Source organism: Lutjanus erythropterus, chromosome 4 (assembly GCF_056507025.1).
Source record: "Lutjanus erythropterus isolate fLutEry1 chromosome 4, fLutEry1.hap2, whole genome shotgun sequence".
NCBI classification, from domain to species: Eukaryota; Metazoa; Chordata; class Actinopteri; order Lutjaniformes; family Lutjanidae; genus Lutjanus; species Lutjanus erythropterus.
In genome coordinates, this window is record NC_139320.1 from 25678766 (window position 1) to 25694132 (window position 15367).

At 38.4% G+C, this 15367-nt stretch overlaps 1 protein-coding gene across 1 annotated transcript; it reads left to right on the top strand.

Moving 5' to 3' along the window:
- Nucleotides 1-6275: 6275 nt before the first annotated feature.
- On the top strand, nt 6276-14881 carry LOC146328419 (F-box only protein 40). The gene is made up of 4 exons (XM_084717429.1): nt 6276-6305; nt 6613-6635; nt 7834-9717; nt 14440-14881. The coding sequence occupies exons 2-4, from the start codon at nt 6633-6635 to the stop codon at nt 14620-14622; spliced, it is 2070 nt and encodes a 689-aa protein (XP_084573555.1). The 5' UTR covers nt 6276-6305; nt 6613-6632; the 3' UTR covers nt 14623-14881.
- The last annotated feature ends 486 nt before the right edge of the window (nt 14882-15367 follow it).

The following is a 15367-nucleotide window of genomic DNA, read 5'->3' on the forward strand; positions in this document are numbered from 1 at the left end:
TGGTGGTGTCTGCTATCTTAAAATTTGTTGTAAAAGCAGGACATTACAGGATCAGTGTTATATGGGATGGCAAAACTGTGGATTACAAAATCTGGGTAATTCAGATCCAGATTAAAGGTTTTGAAATGCTGGTCCCCCCAGGGGTTATCAGCAAATGGCAACTACAGGTCAACACAGCACAAAACTAGTCAGTGGTGACGGAAGGAAGGAAGAAAGAAAGAAAGAAAGAAAGAAAGAAAGAAAGAAAGAAAGAAAGAAAGAAGCTGACTGGAGTAGACAAAGTGCTAAAAGATATTTTTAAAAGTATGTGTAGAATACTTGAGGTTGACAAGTTGGCAAACAATTGTGCTGAAGACAGTATAAAACAGTATGTGCAGTATGAAAAACAGTCAAAAAGAATCGAAAAAGACAAACAAGGTGTGCATATTGCTAAGGGTTCAGTTTCTTTATGTGGAGTAGGGGGTCTGTGCAAAATGACAAAATGGGTGTGCACAAATATTGTCCAGGAGTGTATCTACAGTCCATGTCTGTCCTCAGGTTGTAAGACTCCAAATTCATCCTCAGCACTCTACCACATTTTATTTTCATGATTTATTATTTTTATTTATTTACCCATTTTCGTTGTACATTTGTTTTTTGCTTTTGTGGGTAGGAAACTACAACAAACATCTCATTACGCAACCCTGTGTAGTAAAGTGATCCATAAATTGAACTGACCTTCAAATAAAATTAAAATAGGCTACACACAAAAGAAAACAGTTGGCTGGAACTAAGCTCCCGCCTCTCACAGGGCAGATAGCCAATCATACTTAACATACTGGCCAATCGGATTTCAGGAAATGCCCCTGCTTCGAATGTCTTCTTTTGCCTCACCAGCAGTTCCAAACTCAAAGATATCCAGTTGCTAGCAATATAAAACAGAGAACAGCAGCAAATTTCTTAAGGTAATTTTTTTTTTTGCTAAACTGACAATTATCAAAGTCACACGATTAACCGTCTAATTGTTGCTGTTCTAAGGTATTATTATATATATACAGTTATATAGTAATGCCCTCATATTAAGGACACACTAATAAATATTCTGATCTTTAAATGAACCTCAACTGATTGTCATAGGGGGCACTTGCAAAAAAAATAAAGTCTAATCATGTTTTAATTGAATTCATGTGTGTTTCATATGCGACAAAACATGTAGTCAGCTCTAATCGTGCAGTCTTTGCTTTCTCAGCCTAAAAGTTCAGACTCATGCAGAGTTTGAGCTCAGCATTCAGTTGGTACATTTTCATTATACATTTCCATAGCAGTCTGCAGCTTATTTATAGGCCCCTGCTGGGCCGAGGTCGGTAATAAACACAGTACCAACACACTTTCCCAGGTCTTTGGAAATTCAGCAGTGGCACATTTTTCTCTATGTCGTATCGTGCGGTTTGGCCTTATTAATATGTTTTGCCAGGTATTATAAACTAGATGGAAATCCCAAAATGGGGGCAATCTTTAAGAGGAATGGTAATAAGAGGGAATAAGAATTTACTGCAATTTATAGGAAGTTGTGCAGACCAAACAAGGATGCTCTGTAGTTGGCATGTCAATAGAAGCAGGACAAAACTTCACTGTGAAACTTGAAACCAGTGATGCTTTCATTAGTCCTGCTGTCTGCTGACAGCTTTTGAATGGCTTGAATATTAATCAAGTTTGACTTTTTTTTCCCTCTCTGCCATCTAAAGCTGTCCAGTCACATTTCAGAACATTAAATTAGAGTTAAATGACATGGTGCTTGCATGAATCATTAACCCATAGCCTCAGAATTGCTCAAATTCGTGCAGCAGAAAATGGACAAGCTGTAATTATCCTCTTTTTGAGCTGCCAGGTTGCATAAGAACTCAAGCTGAGCATCCAAAAAGAGTTTTATTACATGAGGCTTCTATGCTCTGTTAAACATCTTGTTACTTTGCAATCTGTTAGTAAAACTTGAAAAGGATTTTTTTTCCAGTGGAGAATTATCTTTGAAACTTTAAGAACCTGTCAGAATTTCACCTATGAAAAAATTAATATCAAAGTCTGCATACTGATGAATGTAATATCAATATTCTTCATTAATAACTGGTAAATTGACCATTAAACTTTAGCTAATAGTTAAAAATCATTACATAGAGGGATGGACCAGTTAGCCTTAGCTTAGCCAAAACTGGCACAGCTAGTCTGTCTAAATAGACCTACCAGTACTTCTAAAGGTCACTGACAGTTTTTATTTCATGTATTCAATTTGTAACAAAACCAAGGCGTAAAAATGACAGTCGTGTGCTGTGAGAGGTAAGTCTCCACCGGTTGCCAGGAAACTGTCTGTGCAGCACATGACCCCCATAAAACTGTGAAATGTTGTTTTCACTCTTTGGCTTTTGTTCCTAACAATCAAACAGGCATGAGATAATGTGTTAAGTAGTGAGGTGACAGATTGATAGGTAGATTTTGTTACCTTTGTACCTTGCCTTTTCCCTTCAATCTCCAGTCTTTATGTTAAGCTAAGTTAACTAGCTGCTGGCTGTAGCCTTATATAAAAGGGATGAGTTTTGCTGTGCTTCTTATCAAACTCTCAGAGAATATAGTTGCATATTTCCAAAAATGTCTAACTATTCTTTTAAAACTGGCATATTTTTTGTGTGGCTGCAACACTAGATTATGCCACTATACTAGCAATGTTTTGTTTTTTGTCTTTTTTTATGGCAGCCATATTGATATGAAAAGGTGTTAACAGTGATACTATATGGTCCCATTCCATTTAGTGTAGCAGAGCCCCTCCAGTGAGCCAGCTTGCACAACTAACCCTTCCTTTACGCTCTTGGTTCCAAAAACAGTTAGCTAGTTATCTAGCATTTTGGTCTGCAGCAAAATGCTTGCCTGTGATGTTGTTGCTGTTGTTGTCACTACTGCATTGCATTATGGGATATTTTTGCTGGTCTAGTGTCCAGTGCTTGCATGCTATAATATTTCCCTGGAATATGTGTGCACCTCACGCACTGCTGATTTCAGACACAGCCCCTGAATCTGTTTGAGCTGAATGGAATGGAACCTTAATTAGTACCATTAGTAACACCTGAGTTTATCCAACTATTTCATGACAAAATGGTTGCTGTGAAAAAGGTCTCTATTGAAACCTTCAAATCACAGTTTGTGACATTGTAGTCTGCTGAAGGCTAATCATTAACAGCAATGAAGTGAATCAGTGCAAAAGCCAAAAAGCCAAGCTTATTGTAAATGTGCCGTCACCATCAATGTGCATGAAAACAGTTGCAACTCTGGATCGAACCAGAGTTAATTGAAATTGAATATTGATAAATTTGGCAGCAATTATACAGCACTAATCCTTAATTCCTACACCTGCTTTAAAGCGCTTTTAACATTGTCTAAACTCAACAACAGAGCTCTCCAGTCTCAGCTGTGTTGTTGTTGTATAGCAACAAGACACTGAAATAGCAAGTATTTTTTCCCACACTAGTCTCTCTCTCTCTCTCTCTCTCTCTCTCTCTCTCTCTGTCTCTCTTCTGATGAAATGTATGCTGATTGCAGAGCCTATAGAGAGCGAACCAGCTGCCTCTGATAAACTGTTCATTGTAATCTGTGCCAGGTGAAAAAAAAAAAGTTGCAAGACGGCTCCCAGATGCAGATTGTGGGTCCAGCACATTTTACTCGGGGTGGAAAAATGAGTGTCAGGAGGTGTTTGCGGGGTGATGTGGGGGGAGTGAAGGGGATGATAGATCAGCCAGCTTTAATGTAAATGAGTGTAATTAGTTAAAGCTAGTTAGACTGGATCAATGCCCCATTATGTTGCTCCACACAACACAGTATTTCTGCAACAGAACGAAAGAGACAGTATGGATGACAAACAGCACAGAACGACAGGTTTATATAGAATTTGTGGTTTGAAATAGGGCTGCAACTAATGATTATTTTCATTCTTGATTAATCCGCCAAATGTTTTCCTGATTAATCATTTAGACTGGGTTGCACCAACAACAATTCATTTAATCTAAGATTTGCACCAATCAGAGTTTTGTACAACTAGGTTTAAAATGAGCTGATCTAGATTTGAAAGCAAGCAGAGCTCTGTTGCACAATTTAATGTTAATCCCTGTTTAGTAAAGTTTTAATCAATATGGAGATGCATGTTTACCTTTAACAAAACTGAGTGCTGTTTGAGTGCTGGGCCTAGTAAAGGGAAGCATTTTGGCTGCTTTATGTTCCTTACAAGCTTGAATTGCTTACTAGCTAGCTAAAAAGGAGCAGGGGAAAGAAGTGATATTGTTAGCTTGCTAGCTGAAAAGTTTAAAAACATTTGTTTGCTAGGGAAGAGTAAACAAAAGTTATATTGTTTGCTGGCTAGCTAAAAGGTTAAAAATATGCAATGTATTGTTTGCTAATTATCCAAAAAATAAAACTGTTATATTGTTTGCTAGCTAGCTAAAAGCTAAATATACATTAAATTGTTTGCTAGCTGTGTAAAATAAAAATTAATGAAACAAATTATATTGTTTGCTAGCTAGCTAAAAAGCTAACAAAACTAGGTAGTTAAACAGTTGGTCAGATAGTTCCCCTACTTAGGTAAGTAATGAAATATTGTTAATTAGTGAGCCAAAAGCTTAGCTAGTTTAAAAATATATATACAGGCCCTATTGTTTGCTAGCTAGCTAAAAGGTTAACAAAACATCACAGTGTCATAGCCAGCTGAACAGTCAGTTAGCCTAGTTATCCTACTCATGAAGGCTCAGCAGAGAATTGTCTTTCCAAAACCGTCTCAAAGTTTAAAGTTAACACTGGATCACATTTTAAGTCAAAGTGTAAGGTTTTGGTGGAACAGAATTAAATTTAATGTTTGTTTAGAGAAAACCAAAACTGAGGTTTAAAGAGAGGTTTAAATGTAATCTTTCTTCATTTAAAACTAGTTTAAAAGTTTGGTGCAGCATAATTTAAAGCATAACCACCATTAATCAGATCTTATTCTACCAAATGTCAAAAAAAAAAAAAAAAAAAAAGTGAAAAATGCTCATGACAATTTCCCAGAGCACAAAGTAACAGCTTGAAATTGCTTGTTTTGCTCAGCCAACAGTCCAAAACCTAAAGGCTCTCCACTTACCATCATAAATGATAATGAAAAGCAGAAAATCATCACATCCAAGAAGCTGGAGCCTGCAAATGTTTTACATTTTTTGCTTGAAAGAAATGATTGAAACAATTAATCATTGGCAATTCATTTCCTTTTGATTGACTAATCGCTGCAGCTCAAGTTTACGATCAAAACACTGCAGAAGTCGAGAAACTGAGCTTCTGTATTTGCACCATCAAACTCTTGTTGTTGTGGAGCAGCAGAAGTTTGCAAGCTATGTGTTCTGACACCAGTGAATGGTGATTTAATTCAAAGAGGCAGCTATTTGGTCCTGTTCCATAAATGATACAAGGTGTTGAGACAGAAATCAGCTTCTATATTGAATCAAACATCACTTGATGAAGATAAATTTCTCTCCAGCTAATTTCCTTCAAAAAATCACACATGGGTCCTAAAACTGCCTCAATTTTCAAGTTCAAACTGGGACAAAATCAACCGCACAGGCTTGAGATGAATTTAAATGAACCCATGTTAAAACCTTTTTTTCAAACATCATTAAAAGTACCTTTTTGATCTTACATTGTAACCCAAAAGAATTTAACTAATCCATGTCTGGAATTTTGTCTGACAGCAGGAACAGCTGCTGGAAAAATAGTTGCTGGAGTTTTTGAAAGTGTGTGACTGACATCTAGTGGAGGACATGGACGAGGTCAGACAAGCCTATATCCTGTATGTAACACCATACATTTTTTAAGAAATATTCACTTACAAGAGACAGTCACTCATAATTGATCAGTTCATATTTCTCCTCTAAAAACAGATTTGATAATCAGGGAAAAGATTCAAAAAGTGCTTTAAAATTTTCAAACGTTACCATAATTGTAAGGAAATATAATATAATCACTGTCAATAGAGTATAAAAGGTTGACATTATAGACATTGTATTGCACACATTTGTTATTGTTATTGTTTTTGAACATACGGTAGTTTAAACTGTTGAGAACTTGGATTATCACCCGCCTCTCACAGTGAAGCGGTGGAGGGGGCTGTAACTTGACCTTGCCTCTTAATGGCTGTGTGACAATGGTGCCCCGTCCCACTGGCCTGTCTGCCCCTCTGTTGTGTCCATTTATAATGTCCAGACACAGTGCAGAGGTTATTCAGAGGTGCTGGCAAACGCAAGGTGACAGGCTCAGAGGAACAAAGGGTGAGAAATGTTACTGTTATTGCTGCAGTTGTTCACTTTCACTACTGACTATTTGGTTTTTAGTCTTTTTGTTTAGCTGTTAATGTATTTATTTTCTTAATCTGCTGCATATTTTAATATTTGAAATAAAATTAACCTGTATAATTAAACACACCTTACCATTATCTTTATTTTTACATCCAAAATTAGTCAGACTCCTACATTAACAATAATTTTCTTGGAAGTAGCTTCTGTTTTCAGTATAAAAATGCAATCTTGAAATGTTTTATGTTCTCTAACAGTATTTCTGGCTCCAATCTCTTCTCAGATGATCATTCATCAGCCACAATGGTAAATGCATTTATTTTTGCATTTTGACAGCATTCAAGATTTGTAATAAAATATAATCCTCAATTTACTTGAAACTGAAAACTCCGCTGGGAAGCCGCGTAAAATGTAAATAAACACAGAATGCACTCGAAATTCAGAATGAGTGTATATTTACACTGTAAATATACACTGAAAAGCAAAATTTCATATCAACTTCTTCAACAGATTTGGGGTTTTTAGCCTAACTCTAAGTCTTAAGTTATAAATAAAAAGTTTTGCTAACTAAAGATGTGTTGTTGCGATAATTTACTTTTCTTATTCAACCTGAATCAAGTCAAATCCCCTAAAAAATTGTATTTGAAAAAACTGTTGAATAAACTGATTAAAGTGAAATTAAATGATGGTTAATAATTTAATGAGGAAAAAGTGATGAGTGCTGCACAGGGTCTTAAAGGTAGTTTTGGCAATGCAAAAGGTTAAAAAAAATCAGGTGTTTTTCAAGGAAATAAAAAAACAAATACTGACTGTCCAACTTCCTGATGATAAAAGTGTAAAGTAATGGATGGCAGCCTGGAATGACCCGAGGCACTCTGATAATAAATTAAAAATCCTTTAATGAATCACAGATACACCAACGCGTTCATCTCTGTTAAAGGATAATGGATTTTTAATGCATTAATAATTTAATATTTTAAATTGCAACCAAGTAATTTTCAAGCACCCAAATAATGACAAATCAGGTTCACAGCTCCCTGTGAACAATTTTTGAAATATTATTTGGGGGATTTCTAAAACTCAGAAATTATATCAAAGAAAACAAGTAAATTATCACAATAAAAAATATAGGTCAGCAAAACTTTGGCAAGTTTCTTTCAAAGCTTTAGAGTTTGAGCAAAACTCAAAAAGTCGAGAATGTGCAGGAGTCATTTTGCAACCTTCTGGTCTGCTCTCCTGTCTCCCACACTCCTGTCTCATCAAATGAATGTGCAAAGTGTTCTTTTGTTTTTATAGTGTACAAAAAAAACCCCAACATCTTGTCTCTCTTGTCTTTGTACCTTATTCACTTGAATATAGGTCTTAAGGCATTTTAAGTTACTGCATTCTGTTTTTATTTAATTTCTACACAGCGTCAGCTTTTTTGGAATCAGAATTGTATTGTAGCTTTTATGGATATTGAAATGTTGCCTACTCTTCTGTGTTATGTTGTTTCTCTTCTAAGGTGAAGAGCACAAAGATGCCTGTGGGCCAACATGAGCACTGTGACAAGTGCTACAACGTCCACTGTCATGTCCCGGTGCAGATTTCTGTCTCATGCATGGTCATTAAGTGTCGAAAAAACTGTGGTGCCGTCCTGCACATGTGCAAGCAAGAGGAGCACCAGCTCCTCTGTCCCAACGAGACAGTCCCCTGCCTCAATGTTGTCTACGGCTGTCCTCTTACCATGCTGCGCCACAGGCTGGCCAAACACCTGGAGGTCTGTCCTGCCAGCGTTGTCTGCTGCTCCCAGGAGTGGAACCGTTGGCCTGTTCCAGAAACTGATCTGACTTTCTACAAAAATGTCTCTGAAAACCTTAAGACTGAGGTAAACCTTGATGTTGCCGTGGCTTTCAGGGACCAAGAGCTGCTGTTTCGATCCATCAAGATGAAGAACATTTTTCCTGAGCTGATGAAGGAGGATCCTGGCCCTCAGGATATTTCTGCTGGGGTCCACAGTCCTGCAGAGGAAGCAACCTGTTCTTTAGTTTGCAGTGAATTTACAGAAAATGGCTGCACAAGGATAGAGGAAAAAGAACTGAGCCAGGAGGAGAGGGATGCCTTAGCAAAAAGCAGAGATGTAGATAGCATTCAAAGCTTCAGCTCCTGGGAAAAAATATTCAAGAAGGAGATGGATGGATGCAAGCAAACTGTCAAAAACCTGAATAAGAAGGAGGAAAACGGAACAGAAAAGAAAGAGCAAGAATCATCAAACTGTCAGAGGGAGACAAGAAACTCACATCTGAGCCAAGAGAATGCTGCTGCTCATGCTCCGAGCATGAATGGTGCAACTGGCCTCGCGCCATGGCAAGACGGGGTCCTCGAGAGGTTAGGGAAGGAAGTCAACATTGCTGAGTACAACATGTATCTGGTGCACAATGGGGCAATGTTGATTAACTTTGGCCAACTCGCTGCTTGCACCCCGAGAGAAAAGGATTTTGTTTATGGGAATCTGGAGCCCATTGAGGTTCAAACTGTCCGCACATTTAACGTTCCTACCAGCTATCGAGCAAAGCGCCATCACCTCAAGGACCCTGCGAACAAGGCCAAGACCATACACCAGAGTGTTGACACCGCAGATTTGAATGAGTCAGTTGAAGATCTTCCAGAGAGTGACGAGGTTAGCGCCACGCTCCTGTGCTCCCTGGAAAAGGAACTGAAAGGACATTTGATCTCAGAGAGCGCAGGGGTAGATGGTCTCTATGTGGATATAGGAACGCAAACGTACAACTTTGCCTCTGCTCCGTTCAAACCGGATGCATCGCTTGCTGATGTCATCGCAGACAAGCCTCATGGTCTCTATGTCCACATCGAAGCAGAGTCAGTCACCAGAAGACACAACAAGACAAGCTCAGCCTTCAGCTACATGTGTGGCCACTTCTTCCGCCGTGACGAATACCGCTCTCATTTCAGGAATGTGCACTCTGACATCCAGGCCTCTCTGAGCGGCTGGTTCCAACAACGCTGCCCCTTAGCATACCTCGGCTGCACTTTCACCCAGACGAGGTTTCACCCCGCAGGACACAGAGCCACACTCAAGTACTGCCAAGATGTCAGCGCCTTTGTCCTCCAGCCAGAAGTCCCTTCATCCCTCTGCGGAGGCATGAAAGCCCTCAGCCCTCAGAGAAACGGCCAACATAATCTGGATCCCCTGAGCAGCTTGCCCCTGGAGATCCTTCAGCACATTGCTGGTTACCTTGACAGTTTTACATTATCTCAGCTGTCCAAGGTCTCCAATCTGATGAGGGAGGTGTGCGCCACGTTGTTGCAGGAGAGGGGGATGGTTTCCCTCAAGTGGGAGAAAAAGACGTATTCCCACGGGGGAAGCTCTTGGAAATGTCGAAAGAAAGCAAGTACCCTTTCTTTCATTCATAAAATTATTATTTTAGTTCTCAAACACCCCAACATTTTTATTACTTTTTATCTTTTTTAATCAACCATTAAAACTTTTAAGAAGACCATCTGTAGCTATTTCTATATAGTTATTCTTAATGGCTGTCACTGGTAGGGATTCTTCATGAAATCAGATGAAAGCCAAATTTACAGTGAGCAGCATATTAAAAAAAACAGGTGGAGATTTTTATTGAGATAATTTTATTTTCAACATTATAGCATCAAAAAATATTAATTCAGCTTAGTTTCACTCAATATTTTCCCCCTGTTCTTGCACGCCCCAGCTGCAGTGGCTCTATGTCCCACTAGTGGGACCAGTGTTCTGTTGATTTATGCTGCCTTGTCAAAAAATGCTACCATAGCACAAATCAATAGCAGAGTAACCCTGATCCTAACCCTAAAGCCCTACCTAACCCAGAGAACCGACTAATTCTCTTCTTGCGCAGTGTAGTGTGATGTATATCTGCACTTCTGTTTACTTCCTGTCAACACTATGGTAACATTAGCTTTGCCAAGAATCATGGTGATTTTTCATCCCTGTGTTAGTTAAAGTTAAGTTGCATTTACCTCAACAGGCTACATACTATATTTACCGTTCCTTTTGTACACAGTGTTTTTGAGCATTTTGATGTCAGTGTCTTAGATAACCGTTAGCAATGTTAGCTAGCTAGCCAGCATCATCATATTCATTCAGAAGCAACAGAAACAAAGTAAAACTCACAAACAACACCTTGGCTTGTCTTTGCACTGATTCAACAATCACCAGTGATTTTGTTGAAATAAACCCTCAGTTGAGCCAGAATATTTTCATATTTTGTGCAGTTATTAAGGGGTTTATCTGAACCAAATCAGAGCTGGTGATTGTTGGAACTGTGGAAAGATGAGCCAAGACAGTTTTGGTGAGTTTTAATTTAAATTTGAATGAAGAAGAAGACTGCAGCCACCAAAACAGGCTGCAATGTAAAGTTGCAATGTCAGTGTCAAAGTTTGTGCACTAAAAGTGCTTTTTGTTTTGACACTGACAGACAGATTATTTTTCTAAGTGAAAGCACAAGATATGTTTTGGTTAATCAGACTTTATCATTGTAAAACACTCTTAATTCAAGCTCGACAAAAACAAAATAAAACTCACCAAAAACTTACCAACTTGTCTTCACACTGCTCCAACGATCACCAAATAAACCCTCATTTCACCACGTTAGATGTGGAAATATCTCAGGGAGAGGAGTGAGAGTAAGGGTTTATTTTGACCAAACCAGGGCTGGTGATTGCTGGAGCAGTGAAAAGCTGAACCAAAAAGTTTTTGGTGAGTTTTGCTTTGTTCTTTCAAGACAAAGATGAAGATGCTAACTGGCTTGCTAACGGTTACCTAAGACACTGAGGTCATCGTTAAAATGCTTTTAGTTTTCTCTGCTTTTTTTTTTTTTACAATGATAAAGCTACAATACAGAAACAAAACAGATGTGAAGATTTCACTGGCAGAGTGTGAGAGTGAGAGGGAGGTCGGAAATCAGGCAAATCAGATGGAAGAAGCTAGCTAATGTTGCTCATTGTTATCTAAGACACTGATTATCAAATTCTCAAAAACATTACATACAAAATGAACAGTAATATTAAAATTATTAGGTAACTAACTTAAGGATAAAAAATCAATTTGCTGCCAAAGATAATGTCATTACACAGAGTCTCTGCGGGTGGGAATGTGGATGATGAGGGAGAGTGACACAAAGTTGAAACAAAATGATTTATGTCGGGGGGAAAAAAGCAAGAGCTTGCTGATGCTATAATGCTGACCTTTATGGCACTAAAATTAAAATTGAATCATTTTTCATCAGTTGCTGCCCCAATTATTATTAACAACTGATTATAATTGAAGGGAGGCATGCCAGGGAAAGTTTTGGAGCCACGGCACTACAGTGTGTAAGCAGAGAATTGTTTGAGTAATCGCTCTATTTATTTGTGTTGACTGAACTGCGGAGGAAATTTTGTGTTATTTATTTATTTTACTGATTAAACGCTACCACTCTGTCTCATGTAGTCCCTTGATCTCAACCTTGTACACAGTTGAGGGAAAGTAAACACAAGGCCAGACCTCGATATCAGTTGCCCTTTAGTGTCTGACACCATTCTGTTTAGCTGTCATTAGAAAATGTCACTCATTCACGCAGCGTGACAGCTGCTGCATTGTAAACACTTTCCAGACTCTCCACTGTCCTCTCTGACAATATTACAAACTGAATCACAGCCGCGTTGGCAACAGTTTACTGAAGCAGCCACTGGAGATTTGCTAAATTTTTCCGTGTCCTTATCAAAAACCAGCTGCGTGATGGAGGTCAGGCACTGAGAGGAAGTTTTTGGGAAAAGGAAGTTGCTGTTGTATTTGCTGACTTTCCAACCAACGGTCTCGTGATGAGACAGTCAGGCTAAAAAATCATTTATACTTATAACATGCTTTGTTCTCCTGTATAAATTAAAAAAAAAATAAATCAACGTCAGCTCTATAGGAAGCCCAAATTTGCATCAAGATCCAGACCTGAAATAAAACACATACAGACAACCAGTGCTAACTGGGTGGTAGCTGCTTTGTTTTGTTTTCCTCAATAGTTGACAGTAGGGCATTTCGGAATAAATAAGAGTGACTGGGGTCACATGCAACAGCTGGATTCAAACCAGGGATGCTGTGTTTACTTTGGACCACTAAGCTAGACCTTAGACCCCATGGCTCAAACCACTAGGCCACAGGGACGCCCAGTGGTCTGCTGGTTTGAGCCTTGCGGAAGCCCCCAGCTGACTTGATTTTTGGAGATTATCTAAATCCTGTCTGGACTTATGAGTGCTGAAATTTCGAGTGATTCAGACTCATGACTGCTGAGCTATAGCCATTTAAATTCCCCCCATTGTTTCTGTAGCACAATATAAGCACAAAATAGCACCAATTGTAGAGGATTTCGTGAGGTTCATGATTGTGCATGACATCTACAATAATTCTGTTTGCAACTGCTGGATGTGTTTAAGAGTTAAAGCAGTTTATGTCAAATTAGCACATCTAGCAACCAGGCAGGCATAGGAAAAAAACAAATAAAAAGAAATTAAAATCTTTGATAGCTCATACAAATATTTTATGTACCAAATGTGGCAAAGATAGGATGAAATTAATATGAGAAAAAACAGTTGTGTAAAAACAGTAAAATGGCTGACTATCTGTTTAGGTTATAATGCATTCATGTGCTCCTTATTCCAACCTCGGTGTGTTCATGTGCTTTTACATGAAGCAAATTGGAAACAACATGGATACTAGGGTAGGGTAAGATAAAGTATTTTGCTAATGCTAAGTTTCTAACAATTCTAGGTCACTCTGTGTGGACAGCAACGGTTACAACCTAATACTGTATTGCAAATGATATGTGAGCAAAATCTGAATAGGCTATGCAGTACTTGAATGAACCAAAAAGTTATAGTATTTACTAGTATTTACTTTCATACGCCATGTTTCTGCATATACAACGTCAAAAGACATCAACTCAGCAAACAAATTTCAGGGTTGTTGTTCCAACTTGATATGCTATGTGCTAGGCTTGTCTGCATTTAGAAGACACAAAAGAAGGGAAATATGTGTAATGTCACACCTTAGCTAGCAACTAGCACAAGCTAACTGGCTAGCCAACAATTAATGTACATTAGCTAGTTAGCTATTTAGTTGCTCTGTAGCAAAACGCTCACAAATTAGCTAGCTAATGTTAGCTACTGTTAGTTAAATCTATCTATCTATCTATCTATCTATCTATCTATCTATCTATCTATCTATCTATCTAGTCCAAGTTAGCTTGCCAGTTAGATATCATTGCTAACATTTGCTAACTTAAGAAGCAATTATATAGCCTACTATATGTAACTTTCACAGGTCTACCAGCAACATCTTTTAATAATATTCAAAGTTTTGTTTTCTTTTCAACATAGATGAGCCTAGCATTTAGCATATCTGCTGGCTGCACACTACAGGACTTTTAGGGTGATGTTCCTCAGATTCAGCCCTCTGGAGAATTGGAGGGAAAATCTGGGTCGGACCTCAGTCGGTTTCAGATTATCTGGTAATGTGATGTGTTGAAAGATCCGACCCCCACTATGATATGATGCTAAACTAATCAGTTTCTCTTACACCAGTCATTTCTGTAGTAGTTGTTCAGATTTCCTGCAGACAAACAAATCAACCTACATATTAAAACCCAACCTATCTGTTGCAGGTAATAAAGGATAAATATAGTATAAATGCACATGAGTATTTTTACTTTGACTGTCTCTGTGCTGCAGAGATCATGGGACAAAGAGTGTGCCGATGAGATCAGTGATGTGGAATGGCCTGAGGCCTTTGCTGCCAGTAAACACAGTGCTACCATAACAAGCCAGCTATGTGATCATTCATGGAAACAAGTTGTTGATAAGGCTGTGTGGCTGACAGCTGGGTATTTGCTCCTCAATGAAGGGCATAATTTGTATAAATTTGTAATGGATAGACACAGAAATAACATCATGCCCTGACACGTGATAAAAATACTCCGTGATCCAGATTCCACAGACATTAAACATGGATCTATCCTCATGGCCATAGCTGCAGTACAGTTGATAGAAGCCGTGACAGCAGCCTCCTACACCTACTTCAGCTCCTGTCTGTGTTTTGCAGGTTTGGGAGTTCAGCTCTCTGTTTTCCTCGGTGGACAGATGGAGCTTCAGCAACACTCCTTCCATGTCAGATCACCTGAAAACCTGCTCCTTCTACCAGAGAGAGGAGCGCGCCGAGCCGGTGGCTTTAGCCTGCCTGGGAGAGGTCAGAGACAAATATGCAGAAGTAAAGCATAAAAGATAATGCTCACGGTCCCTGAGCTCAGTGGGCGGACCACAACACGAGCGATGCCATGTTTAGAATCACTCAGACGTGATATGTATGCACCCACTAAACTGTAAAGTGGATAAAGCCTCCGCATGTACAGCTACTGTACAGAAACAGGAGGGGAATTGTGTGCTGAAGCCCTGCAGACAGATACTGAACAATATGTGAAGAATTTACAGTTTATTTTACAGTGCATTCACAAGACATATTGAGCTGTACTTTGTGACAAAATATGTCAAAAAAAAAAAAAAAACTATGTTCTGTATTAGAGAGTATTCAACCCTTTATTAGACCATTATTAGGCTTTATTAGAGGATAATTAGGGCCACATTACAACAGAGCTGAACTGTATATTATTGCATGCTTTGTCCGCCACTATTAGACCCTTATTAGATTTTATTAGCAGGTAATTAGGGTCACATTACAAAACTGTAAACTAAAGCACTTTATTTTCTATTGTTAGTCCTGTTTGCCCCTTATTAGAGTTTATTAGAGGGTAATTACAAACACATTACCACAGAACTGTACTTATAACACTTTGTTAGTAGGTAATTGGGGATAAATTACACCATTACAACCTCTCAGTTAAAGTGAAATGTTTCGCTAAATTCTCTCTAATAAAGTCTAATAATGGTCTAATAAATGGCCTTATACTGCTTAAAAAATAACATATTATGTCTAGTTTTTGTCTAAATTAATACAAAGTACAGCTTTTTATATC

Bases quoted from the DNA above. Each gene is read 5' to 3' on its own strand.
- LOC146328419 (XM_084717429.1), top strand. The intron at 9,718-14,439 runs GCAAGTACCCTT...TGTGTTTTGCAG, and splicing joins CTTGGAAATGTCGAAAGAAA to GTTTGGGAGTTCAGCTCTCT.